Source organism: Aythya fuligula, chromosome 19 (genome assembly GCF_009819795.1).
Source record: "Aythya fuligula isolate bAytFul2 chromosome 19, bAytFul2.pri, whole genome shotgun sequence".
In the NCBI taxonomy this organism is placed as follows: Eukaryota; Metazoa; Chordata; class Aves; order Anseriformes; family Anatidae; genus Aythya; species Aythya fuligula.
In genome coordinates, this window is record NC_045577.1 from 1,609,199 (window position 1) to 1,621,888 (window position 12,690).

Consider the following 12,690-nt stretch of genomic DNA (forward strand, 5'->3'; position numbering starts at 1 on the left):
GTCTCTAGAGTTGTATTAGCTTTCTCAAATGATATTATCTGCAATATGAATAAACTACACGTACTAAAACAGTATTAAACAGAGAAGAGCATTTGATAATGCATTTTTTTCTCTTCCAAAAAAACCTGTCATTAAAAAACTTCAATGGAAGTTTATTCCTTGTTTTTCATGGTCCTCTTATAGATGTCATTATTAATGCTCATTCAAAATTAATATGGTATATGTATTTTATAAGAATGTGCAATCATCTATGTATATGGGCACAATATATGCAAGCTGTATATAAATATTTTGTCTGTAAGCATCTCTCTAAAGAGGAGTGTCACAAACCAAGAGAAGTCTTAGAGAATCCTGTTGATTCTACATGTGGATTGTATTTTCTTTTTTATTAATACATGTGAAGTGTGTGCAATATTTCACCTTCATTGTATCTTTTCTTTGAAATTGTATGCAACATCCTAGTAGTAGCTATAGAAATGCATTTTGATGTTTTGAGTTTTAAGACCAACATTGAAAGGAGTTGATTTCACTGCATTCCTAAATTTTTATTTTCAACTAGATTTAGTAATAAATAACAAGCCAATAGAGAACTTATGACATGATACTGAGTGAAAAGCTTTGGAGTTTTGATTATGGTGTCAGTAGATCGATTAAAAGCTTTGCTAGCTGAGCCTGAAACTTTAAAGCATTATCAATTTGGTTTAAATATTTTTTTGAAACTTAAATATGGTTGAACCTTGCATATCTACCTACCTCATCATCGTAGACACAAAAATGGCAAGCTCCATGTATGTCTTAACAGAAATGGACAAGTTTCGTATTAGTAGGCATCATTAGGCTTAAATATACTATAGTAGGCTTACTACATTAAATTCTATTTATGTAATTCTTCACAGCAGCAAAATAAATCTATCAGAAATAACGTACTTTCTTTTCCCAGGCTTTTTGAGCCTTTTTGTTTTATTTTTATGTACATTTCAAAAATGTTATTGATTTGCACTGGTTGCAAATTGTGGTTGCAAATGATGTGATGCCGCCGTGTGTGATACTAATGGCAAGAAGAAAAAGATTAAAGAAGACAGAAAACGCTACAAGTGCTGAACTCCAGATTTTTCTGTAATAACAAATAATCTGAAAGAGCTCAGGGTCTTTCTAGGTAAAGGAAGGACACTGGTTATATGACTTTTCAATGAATTGAGAGAAGCCAAGAATGAAAAGACTGGCTGTCTTCTGCCTTGTCATGCACACCTTTGTTCCCGTTTCTCGTGCCTTGTGGTTGAACGGGACATGCGGAGTCTTTGCTATAGATGCTTAATGCATGTGATCAGCTGCTGTTTGAAATGGAAGTTTCCCCTGTTTCTATCAGTTTTTCAGTTACCTTCCACTGGAAACAGCTATGACTTATACCCATCTATCAGGTTTGAGGTTTGACTTTTATTGCAAGAAAAAATTGCTATAAAATAGTATTAAATGTTAATGCCAACCTGCCTGCCTGCCACCCCCACCCCCAACCTGTCCCTTGTGAAAAGCCATACCCGATCTGGTCCAGTTGGGGCAGATACTGAAAGAATGAGCATCTGGGGAAAAATGTTGAAAGCATAAGGCCTAAGTTTAGTATTAGGAAAATGCCCCCCCCTCCTTTTTTTTATCCTTCTTCACTGAGCTACCTGCACAAACAGGACCTGCTGACTGATAATCGAATACACGAGCTGCATGGCAGATGAGGTGTCTCCTGGGAAATACATATCTTAGAAATAAGCATTAAAATTAAGTTTTCCAGTCATCAGCTCTGCAGTCCCTTCTTGTAAAAGAGAGGTTGCAAAGAATATACTAAGAATACTTTATTCGGCTAGTGTTTAGCCATTAGTTACTGTTCTTATTGTCCGATGTGTTGGAGAAAAAATGTTTCGATGTAGTTTTTCCTTGTATGTGTGTATATACATCACTATTCTTAGTTGAAAGTTTAGATGTTATCCTTTAACACTGGTGCTTATTTTTCTACGTGTTGATTTTGGTAACGTGTCTAAGCTGTGCGTTCACATTAATTTTGTAGAGGGATAAAATCATACCACTTCTGAAGTTGGTAGCAGCCAGAAAGTACAGGGAGTTGTTTACAAAAGAGTCCCATCGATTCTCCTTTTCTGTGGAAGCATTCAAGCAGCAAGACCTGCACAGTCTGTTTGGCACAGTAGCTGCTCTCAGCTGGCCCTGTGCCCTCCTGCTGTTAGTCAGGGCAAAGGATGTGCCAGATCTCAGATTGTAACGGAGCAGAGCCTGCTTGCAAATCTGCTTGTAGTTAGCCTGGGGCCTTTTGGCAGCAGACTACAGCCGAATGATTTAGTTGCAATCCTTTTTCCTTAATATTTTCCATCTGGCCAACAATGACCTATAAAAGCAGACACAAAACAGAGTTTGAATTATGAGGAGCGTAATAGTAAAATGCTTCCAAATCTCACTCTAGAACCTGCACCGACGGGTCGCTGCTGGGAGGGTGCCAAAGGAAGCTTGTTCTGCAGCGCTATTGCAACAAAGCTCTTTAGAAAAAAGCATCGTAGTTCTGAAGTTCAAAGTTCTGCAATACTGAAACATGCATCTCAGTTGAACTCGTGACATGTTTCACTGCTTCCTACTTCTGCCTTTCTGATGATCCCGGGTGGGAAGCGGAGTGCTCTCAGTGAAGGCCCCCCCTGCACTCCTGTCCCGCAGGCGCTGCCCGGAGCTGTGCTGCCAGGAGCCGCGTGGGAGTGAGGGGTAGGGAGAACAGGGAAAGGAACCTGAGTATGGAAATGCTTTAGGCAGGCAGCAACAGGTTTGGGGAACTCCCATTCTAACACTGATAATACAGAGGTGATGTGTCCCAAGCTCCCAAATCTACAGGAGTGGATTAATGCTCTCCACAATGAGCTGCTTCCACGTCCATGCTATTTGTCAGGTTTTCCAGCTCTGGTCAAAGCAGAAGTCTTGCTGAGATTGCAGTTAAACTAAATGCATGTAGTCCTCCATGTTTTTGAAGTTTGTATCCTGTAAGAAAATTTGTGAACTTGTCTGTACAGCTCCAGAAGTTAGAGCAGTCCTGGCACTGTGAGCTTGGTGTGCAGAGCTCAGCGCCTTCACCTAGGCCTGTGTGGGGTGGGAGGGATTCAGGCTCACCGGAGGGGGCAGGAAGTTGTGAACCCTGTTGGTAATAGTCTTTACAGGAAAACTAGAAATGAGTTAAACTAGGACAAGGCTCCAGAATATGATTCACACTCATGCTACAAACCTGAGAGGCCAGGTGAATCCTCTGAAGGTGCGTGTTTCACCTCGTTGGTTGTAATGAGACCTACTTTGGATCTAGGCGATCATTCAAAGTTAAAGGTGTTATTAGTTGGTCTTGCCTGTGGAGTCCAAAATGCAAGCAGGGCAATGCTAATTTAACTGGTTTTTAGTGAATTTAAAGAATAACGAAGGCACGTCAAAGAGAGTTTTTTGAGAATTTTACCAAAGCTTTAACCATGATTGCAAGTCAAAACACTTTTGTAAAATATCAGTGATAAGGATCACAACAAAAAATGTCAAGTGTTAATAATACAATGTATTGCTACCAGTGGAATTAGATAAAGCTAAGAATACTGCATGCTAGCCCAGCTAGTTCACTGGTCTTGCCTACTGACCAGAAAGCAATTTTACTTAATTAATTAGTGCTTCATGTCACACCTCCTTTAGTTGCTGAACAACTGTAACAGAAGTAATTAAATCATGTCACTTTTTATTACCTTTGGCCCTGGCTGACTGGCTTGGAAGCTTCCCTTGTAGCGCTTACACAAAATGAGTTGGTGCATCACCTTGGGGAAAGCCCAGGTCCCTGGCATCAGAAAGGTGGGGAGGAGGTGGCTGAAGCACCGGGTGGATGCGCCTTCTCTTCCACAAGTGGATCGCTTCTGGGGTGCTCTGGGATGGCTCACGGAACGCGTGTCAGGAATGAGAGCATCCAGTACTGGCTGGCAGATGAATACAAATTTCCCCAAATAAGATTGCATGGCAGCTTCCTCCGAAAGTCAAGACCTGGCAGGGACCCTCAGGTTATGCAGCAGTACTTGGAGGAGCAGGGACTGTTTTAGAGGTAAGAGTGATGAGAAGTTGTGTGAGTTGACTTCTGCATGTTGTTTCAATAGGAAACATAATTCAGCCACACTGAAATAATAGGAGGAAAGACTTCATATGGTGTTATAGAGGTAGTGCTATCTGGATTGTGTATGGATCTGAGATAAAATCCTAAATTTATAACCCCAGCTGTTTATCAGTGTTCTTGATAAGAGACAAGGATAGTGTAGCTTCCTCCACATCTACACAATCCAAGTATTATTTACCTCAGTGTGCTTTAGAATTAGTTTATGTTGGTTCAGCAGCTTCAGTGTTCGGAGAATGAAATGATTGTGAGCTGGCTCCTATTTTGCTCATAGGGAGCACTTCTGATTTATAATACAAAGTTCGTAATTGTCCTGAAATTTCCACTCAAACGTAGTAGTAGAGTACATAGGTCAGTAAGCATAGACGATTGGGCTTTAATGAAAAGGAGCTGTTTTTCTGCTCAAGGAAAAAGGATTAATTTGTGTCGGGATGAAAAGGGTGTTCAGGATCTGCTGTTTCAACTTGGGATAGACTTAACACTAGTCTTTGATCCCCAAATGAAATGTGATGGATTTCAACTGATGCCAGATGTCTCAAACCTAGTGGGAACTCCAATTGTCTGCCACATCTAGAACTCTCTTCCAGCACTTTCTTTATAGGTTTCAGCATGGTTTAAGAAGAGAGGTTCCTTGACAGGCTCAGACTTTGGAATCCTTCCTCTTGTAGCTTCAGTGGTGATCGCTGGGCTCCCACACTGTCCGATGCATCCTGCCTTTTTGAAATCAAGCCCCATGTGCCAAACTGCTCCATTTCATAACTATTTTGTTCTATCCAGGAAACTTACTGCCACTAGCATCTGTAACTTTTCTACAACACAAAAAACAATGAACAAAACCAAAGCAGCAACCCGTCCCCAGACTCCAAAGAGTCACTGCCACTCTGCTGCAAGAGCCACTGCAGCCATCTGGGGAACGTTCGGGTTCGTGAGGGGTCGGTGTTTGGTGAGCTTGGGGTCTGTGTGTGAGGGAGAGTTACCACTGCTGCTTAGATGGGGTCACACTGGGTAGGAAAACAGGAAAGGGGGAGTTCTGATTGACTTCTATTACTAACACACAGTGGCGTGTCACCAAAGTAAGCTCTTGGTAATGACAAGTGTGAAGGCTGAAGACGCTACATAAGGTCTGTAACTTCTGTGTGAGCCGAGTTTTTAAAAATTGGGGTTAAATACTTCTAAAGAATGCACGCGAATCCCGTGCTTAACCTACAGAACTGTAAAACTGCCTCATGGGATCATGAAAAGATCACCTGTGGGTATTAATCAAAGGGAGGTTTAAAACAAATCTGGGAATAATGCAAAAATGCAACCTGGTCTAGTGGAAAGTGTCCCTGCCTTCTGGAGCGTGAGCCACGTGGAGGTGGGCTTTCTTTTTAGTTAAAAAAAAAAAAGAAAAAAGTGATTACAAGCAGTGCTTTTACCTTTTGGTTTGTTGTCTTTTAAGCCATTGAGAGTAGGAAGATCCTGGAAATGCAGTTTTCCACCTAATTTCATTGGCAATCATGAAACTTATCGTCACTGGAGGAAGTTCTCTTCAGACAGCCTAGCTACAGCCTTGCTGTGGCATGAGTGTGCGTGCACATCTGCTGCCTACACACGGTTTGTGTGTGTGTGTGTGTGTGTGCACAGCTCAGCGCAGTCCCTTTGTGGCAGGAAGGTCAGTTTGATGTTCCCCAACTCCGGCTGCCGCCCTTTCGGGGGGTCAGGGAACATGACCTCCCATGTGCTGCTGTTGTAGTTTTTTCCTTTCAGATGTTAAAACACCTGAGCAGATTAATATGTTGAGAAATTCAAAGCTAAGTTGGCTGCAGCGCAGCATTTTCATCTGTGCAGCAGCTCGTATTGGGTGATGACATTTTCTGGTCCATGTCCCCTTTGAAGTATGGGCTGGGTGCGGAGAGCAGCGTTGGGCACTGTGCCTTGCTCCTGCGGCCGTGGGGCATGGGGTTGCAGCCCCCCAGTGTCCCCCTGCCCCAGTGCCCCAGCTCGTGGCTGGGCACCCATGGCCCTGCTGCTCCTCGCAGCCCTGGTGGACGTGGACCTCTCGTAGGGCAACCATCCAGCCCCGCTGTGGCACCATGCTCGTTCGCTTCTTTGTACATCTTGGAAATAAAGATCCTTCCTGTTGTCTCAGCCTCCTCGCCTGTCAGTTGTTGGTTTTGCACCGGTGCTCTGTGAGCGCTGCGCTTTGGAAACGTTTGTATTTACAAGCTGCAGCGCAGCTCTGTTGTCTTAAGGGTTTGACTGACCCTAATTGCTATGACACATGTAACTAATGATGTTTTGTACTTTCAAGGAGCGCACTAAAAAGGTGATGACATATGAGTTACTGAATAAGGTACTGTGCAACTGGTGCAGGGGAGGTTGTGCAGGCCTTATGTAGCACAATAAGCAGCTTTCCTGTGCCCAGGTTTGCTTCCCGTCAGCCTGGCCAGGCTCCAGCGCCGGGGCCGTGCTGCTCGCTGAAGGCTCTGCGGAGAGGAAGGCCGAGGGCTGAACGGTCCCGCAGCTAAAGCCCACGTTGCTCAGGCTTTGATTTAATTTTTGTGATTTGTGGCGAATGCACTGCTCTACAGATAGGGATATACACCCGCCCACCTCACGCGTCTTGGTGAGGAAATTGTAAAACTGAAATAAATTTTATTGCCCGCTTATTTTTGTTTGCTCTTCAGCCGTGCTCTGATTCACGCTTACTGGGGGCTCTGAACTCCGGCTCCCCGGAGAGCCTCCAGCCTGATGCCTCTCTGGGGCAGCGCGAGGCACGGGGTGCGCGTGCATGTGGGTGCGTTGGGGCGCGCTCCCACGCTGCGGTGCTCTGGGCAATTTCACTCCAGAGTGCTTCCCTTCCTTTGTTTAACCTCTGACCTGTGAAAACAAGAGTTAATCAAAACTTCTAAGGTCGCTAAGAGGAAGGGGAAGTGTTTGGTTACAAATTAAATATGAGCAAGTCATAAGCCATAAATCTGCAGCACTGCTACCAGTTGTGCTCCTTCGCTGCCGCCGTGCAGAACGAGTTCGGTTCTCCCGCTCCTGCAGGACGGGTGTTTTAAGGCTGCCTCGTGGAGTTGCTTTTTGTAAGAGAAAATCCACACCTTTTTTCCTCTCGGCAAATATCTGGAAGGAATTCCAGATAACTATTTCTTGGTCCTTTGCAAGGTTAGCTGATCACAGTGGGCTCCAAAAGAAGCAGAACTGTTCCACTCCAGAGTGGTAAATTAGTAAGTGATGGAATCGGTTACTGAAATGCAGTGACTTCCGAAGTTAGTGTAGAAGCAGAAGTTAGTTTCCTAAGAAACCCAAAGCCTTCGGGATGAGAGATGTCTTGAATCCTGCCATGAGAAGGAGGGATGTGAAACCGGGAGGTCTCACGGGGGTTGCAGAGGACTTCCTTTGCTCTTGGAGCAGAACTTCTTTTACTGGAACTGCCAGATAACTTTGTGACATCTTGAGGACTGTAGTCTTCTGTGGTTTTTAATAAATATATTCTGAAAATAAGTATGTATGTAGAAGCGTAACAACATCGCGTTTGAAGAAATCTAGAAGTAAGATGGGATTCCTAAGGATTCCCTTTCATGTGAAAATCGTGCTGGAACCCTTCAGGGCTGGAAGGTTTGGTTCAGTTGTTTAAGGTGCCTGGTTTACAGCCCTATTGAACCAAGTTTTCAATGTGTGTGGATCTCCAAATACCAATGGTCATTAAAATGAGACCACTGTACTAGTATGTTTTGAGTTTCATGTTATTGTTCCTTCCAGAAGGTTAAAAAAGAACTGAAAACTGAAGTCACAATTCAGGAGTAATAAGGAAATACGTCAGATATATATATATATATTTATGCTGTATATATATTTGTACACATATAACCTGTATAGTAACTAAGGAAAATAATCTCGTCTACATTCTTTATAGTGCAGTCCACCAAGATACTTTGCTCAGATTTCCACCAAATTCTGTAAAGGATACTGAGTTGCCTAAACGCCCTAAGGACTCTAGGCCTTTAACATTTTAAATCTATTTAATTTATTTCTAAGGTTTCTTATACACCCCTTTGGTTGTTTAAAAGCAGAATGAACCCCCCCCCCCCACTGATTCTAGGAGTGTGACTTCTTGCAGTACTAATACATTTCTATGCAAGTCATTTGTAATAGGCATGATAAGTATGTGGATATTACAGTAGGGCAAGGTGTTAGAGCTTAAACTGATAGCAGTTCATGATGTGAAATTTTGGCTATGTCACGTGGTTAAAGTCGGTTTATGGCAGCTTTGCAGAAATTCATAAATGCTTTTTTTTTTTTTTTTGCTTCTTTTACCCTATGCTTTGTATGAACCCATACTAAATATTTAGATCTTTTATAAATACATTTATTTGGCAAAACTACTTAGTATTGGCTGTAGTTCATTTGTTCATAAACTTTCTACTTGAAACAGCAGCTTTTGTGGCTTTTTGGGGTGTTTCTTCTGTTGCTGCTGCTGGTGCTGTCGTGCACCTCTCAAGCAAAAGCTGCGTAAATCCCCCTGTGCATTGGGTTGTGCTGAAGTCTGCTTCAAATATCAACTGATTTCCTGAGCAATTAAGCAGAACTTTAAATATGCCTTCCTGAAATAAGGTTAGGTTTACGTACCGTTAGGGAGCTTTCTGTCATCTTGGCTTTCTGTTTTTTCATCTTTAGACTGTCTTCTGTTAGATAGTTGCAAGGCTTTGTTTACCAAGTTCTTAATCTCTACTTAGCAGATATGTTTCGAAAGGATTTCTTGTTACTCTGGTAATAGCTTTTAACTCAGCTGAAGTTTATTTAACTAAACAGAAAGAAAGAAACTTATCTTCTGACTAATCCTTCTTGAATGTTTACGATACATGCCAAGCTTAAATGCTGTTTAAAGTGGTAATTGTCTGTCTTTCTGCTCTATTCTAATACACAGTTTGTAAAGATGCTTAGAGCATATTAATTTAAATGATAATACTGTCATATAACATGAAAAGTTAAGTTCCTTATCAGCATATTTTGATAAGCTACTTACATTTTACAGTAGCATTTTCAGGCTTCAAACAACTGTTCGTGATGGAGTGCCGTTCACTTTATCTGTCTCGTATATAGCTTCTCACCTCATTTATCACCCCAAGCTGTACAGTCGGGAACCATGGGGCACTCGGTTCTTCAGAGATGTCAGGATGTAGTCATATTTTATACAAACTTTAAATCCTGTCTAACTATATCAAAATAGAATCCATTTGCTTCAGAAAGCATCTGTGATTAAAAGAAGAGGCAGTTTGTGCGTCATGCAAACTTCTTCCTATTCGCTACAGCTGAGGGGAAATTCCTTGCTCAGTTTAGAAAGGAATGGAGATAAAGAACTGTGCCATGAAGAAATGGTACAAAGTCATACCGAGCATACTGTCATGAAAAGTAACCTCTTAGCTGTTTTATTGTATAGAATGGGAAAGTAAAGTAAATGGAAAGGATAGGATTTTCTGCATTTTTGTGTCTTTAAATTTTTCTCTATTACTTTTATAAGTTGCGTGCAAATTTTCTTAGTTTCTGTTCTACCTAACTAAGGTAACTGGGGTAAATACGGTGATATGTGATGTGGAATAAGATCTGACAGCTGTAGTTACAGCATTTTATTTTTAAAAAGTCAAAGTATTGGTTATGCAATGTAAAAAAATAATTATATATAAAAGAAAATCTGGTAATACCAGGATTCAAAACCAAAACAACTGCTTATATTCAGTTTGCTAGATCCTCAGGAACTGTACTGAATACTAGTTATTAATCATATATTTTGGGAAATAAAAAAAAAAAAATTGTTCCACCATACATAACACAGATAAATTTGTCTACTTAAATCTTATAGGTTTAAAAACTTCCATTGGACTGTGTGTTTGTTGGAAATAGGGTGAGAAGAAATTCCTGTGGACTTCCAGCATTGACCTGCCTGACACCAAAGTTTATTTACAGCCAGTGCTTTATTTTAAGCCTAGTGGCCATAAGTGGCAGGAAACTCGGGGAAAGAGTAATTGCTGATGCTCAGTTCCCAAAATAAAGGGATGCTTCAGCCTTCTGGCTGTCTTCTCCTTCAGACAAAAGGTCCAATGTGGCTTTCCTAACAGATATTTATAGTGTCATGTCCAGTAGATGCTGTTGTTGAGGATGTATATATATGTGTGTATATATATAAATATATATATATATAAGCTAGCAATCTTGGATTTATTAATTGAAATACAACAAGTTGAATGTATACCTTTTCTTCCTGTTTTTTGTTTGTTTTTTGTTTTAGTTACCTCCCATGGTTTGAAGTCTTTTATAAGCTGCTCAATGTCTTGGCAGATTATTCAGCAAAAGGACAGGTATTATTCTAAAGTACTAACCCTTCTCTTCCCTGCCCCAATATCAAATGAGGGAGAGAGGATAACAAACAAGCTGTTTTAAGAAGTGCTCAGATCAGAGATGGCTGAGTGAATTAGGAATCTCTGCTGTACAATAACATGGAAGTCCATATTCAGCTAGGCTGAAAGTTTCACAAATGTCTATGAAAAACAAATATGCTTTTAGATTATAACATCCGAGAATATAACTATGGATCCAACACATGGTCTTCCTGCAGCCGTCCATACTTCACACACCTTTGATTACCTGAACTGCATTCACAAATCTAAAAAAAATAAATGAATTGTGTTATAAAACCAGCCATCAGAGGAAACTCCATTTATTTCTGTTTGTAGTCAGATGTGTCAGACCATTCCAATACCTCAAAATTCTCTAGCTCCCCAAATCACAAACACTGTCCTTCCATCTTGGGGTTTAGCTTGTAGCAATTCCTACTTAGTGTTCCTTTGTTTTTGTTTTGTTTTGCTTTGCTTTGCTTTCTTCTTTTTTCAGGATAATCAAAGGAGCGAGCTCCTTGAGACACTACATAAGCTCACCATCCCTGAGCCGGGAACCTCTGTTCATCTTGGAGTGGTAAGTGAAGTGAGAGGGACGTGAAGTAAGGTGTGTAATTTTCATTGCATATCATAATAGAGGAATGTCAAAAGCAATTTTCCTTTTTGGAACTTGGTATACAGATGTTGTTTTCCTGTGAGGACTCAGAGCTGTGAAATTCCCCTTTTCACATTTGGGGCCCTCTGTTTCCCTTTCCTTAACCTGAAATGTCTTTGAAATGCTGTTCTTTGACTGGAGGAAGAGTGTGTGTATTCCCCATGGAAATGTCTCACCAGATCATTTGCGACCTGCTAGAGGTCACAGAGCAGCAGCATGACATTTATTGTCCACACTTCTGCAGAACTCAGACCCTGCGAGTGTGCAAGGGGGACAAGACTGGAGAGCAGTCATGTACCTGCCATAGCAGCATTTTGAGTATTAACTTTATCAAATTTTCCTTTTACTCCTCTTTCCTCTAGGAAAAAGACTCACCCAAATAAGGTTTTATTTCATTTTTGTATCTTTTAAGAACACTGAAAGAATAGAGGTGGGATTTTATAGATGGGATTGTGTTTTGCAGTTAGTCTGTTGTTTGTTTTGTTTTTGTTTTTATTCAGATTAAGTTTTGCACAATAACCTGATGTTCCAGGTTGTTGTGGGAAAACACTAAAGATGCACATTGCTGCAGTTGCCAATTAGTATTTAGAGTTCGCGTGAAACTAGCGGTGTGTGTAGCTGCAGTTCTCTTCTCCCTCTCTCATTTCCTTTACTCCTTCTTCTAAAGTATTTTTTGGCAACGAGCAGCTTACTCTCATCACTTTGCCCTGTAATGTCAGTTGACAGGTAACAGTTGTTTGGCCTTGCTAGGTCACCAGCTGGCAGTAGAAATGTCCCAGCCCTTTGGAGGCTGGCTGTTTTATGAACAGTGTTTCTGTTTGACCAAGGGGAAGAGCTGTCTTGAAAGCCGAGGATCATTTGGGATATTTCAGTTCTTTCATACCAGTGGTTTCAAGGAATGCTGCTGGTCTCCCCTTGCCCCCAGACATTTCGTGGGCAATGAAGCAAGAAAGGATATGGAGAAGCAGCCAAGGGACTGTGTGCTGCGATACCTTAACGCGTTTTATTTTGGCTGTTTGCAAGCCTGTTTGCAATTGTGGTGAGGCCACTGTTTGTGATGTTGTTGTGTATTCTCTTGCTGTGTCCTTTCATTGCATCTTCCCAGCCAAAGTAAAACAATAAAATATCAAAAAGCAAAAGTTTGTGTTTATACATCTAGTGTCTGTTGCAGGTTATAGACTGTTCACGAAGCTCTGAAATGTATGAAATGTATATAAAAGAAAATTGTGCCAACTCTGGAACTGTGCCAGGACTGTAACAGTCTTTAAAGTTTCAGCAAGTAATTAATAAATAGTCCTAAGACAAATTGTGAAAATGTTGAACATACTGTGAGTTGCATAAACATCAGTTTACAGAAACACCTTAGTTATATGCTTTCTTTTCCTTTCCCAGCGCCATAACCAAGAATCATGCAAGTTGTGTGTTACCAGAATGGGAACTAGAGTAAAACTGGTTTCTTGGAATGCAGACACTTAAAACAAGTAGCA

The 12,690-nt window shown here is 41.2% G+C and overlaps 1 protein-coding gene across 6 annotated transcripts in view; it reads left to right on the top strand.

The window, feature by feature from the left end:
- The window catches only part of DENND1A (DENN domain containing 1A), a 190,604-nt gene that overhangs the window by 65,416 nt on the left and 112,498 nt on the right, over positions 1–12,690 (top strand). For all 6 annotated transcript variants that reach the window (XM_032200166.1, XM_032200169.1, XM_032200167.1 and 3 more), the window contains exons 6-7: positions 10,443–10,512; positions 11,045–11,125. In XM_032200166.1, the coding sequence (XP_032056057.1) occupies positions 10,443–10,512; positions 11,045–11,125 (151 nt within the window). The remainder of the gene's footprint in view (positions 1–10,442; positions 10,513–11,044; positions 11,126–12,690) is intronic.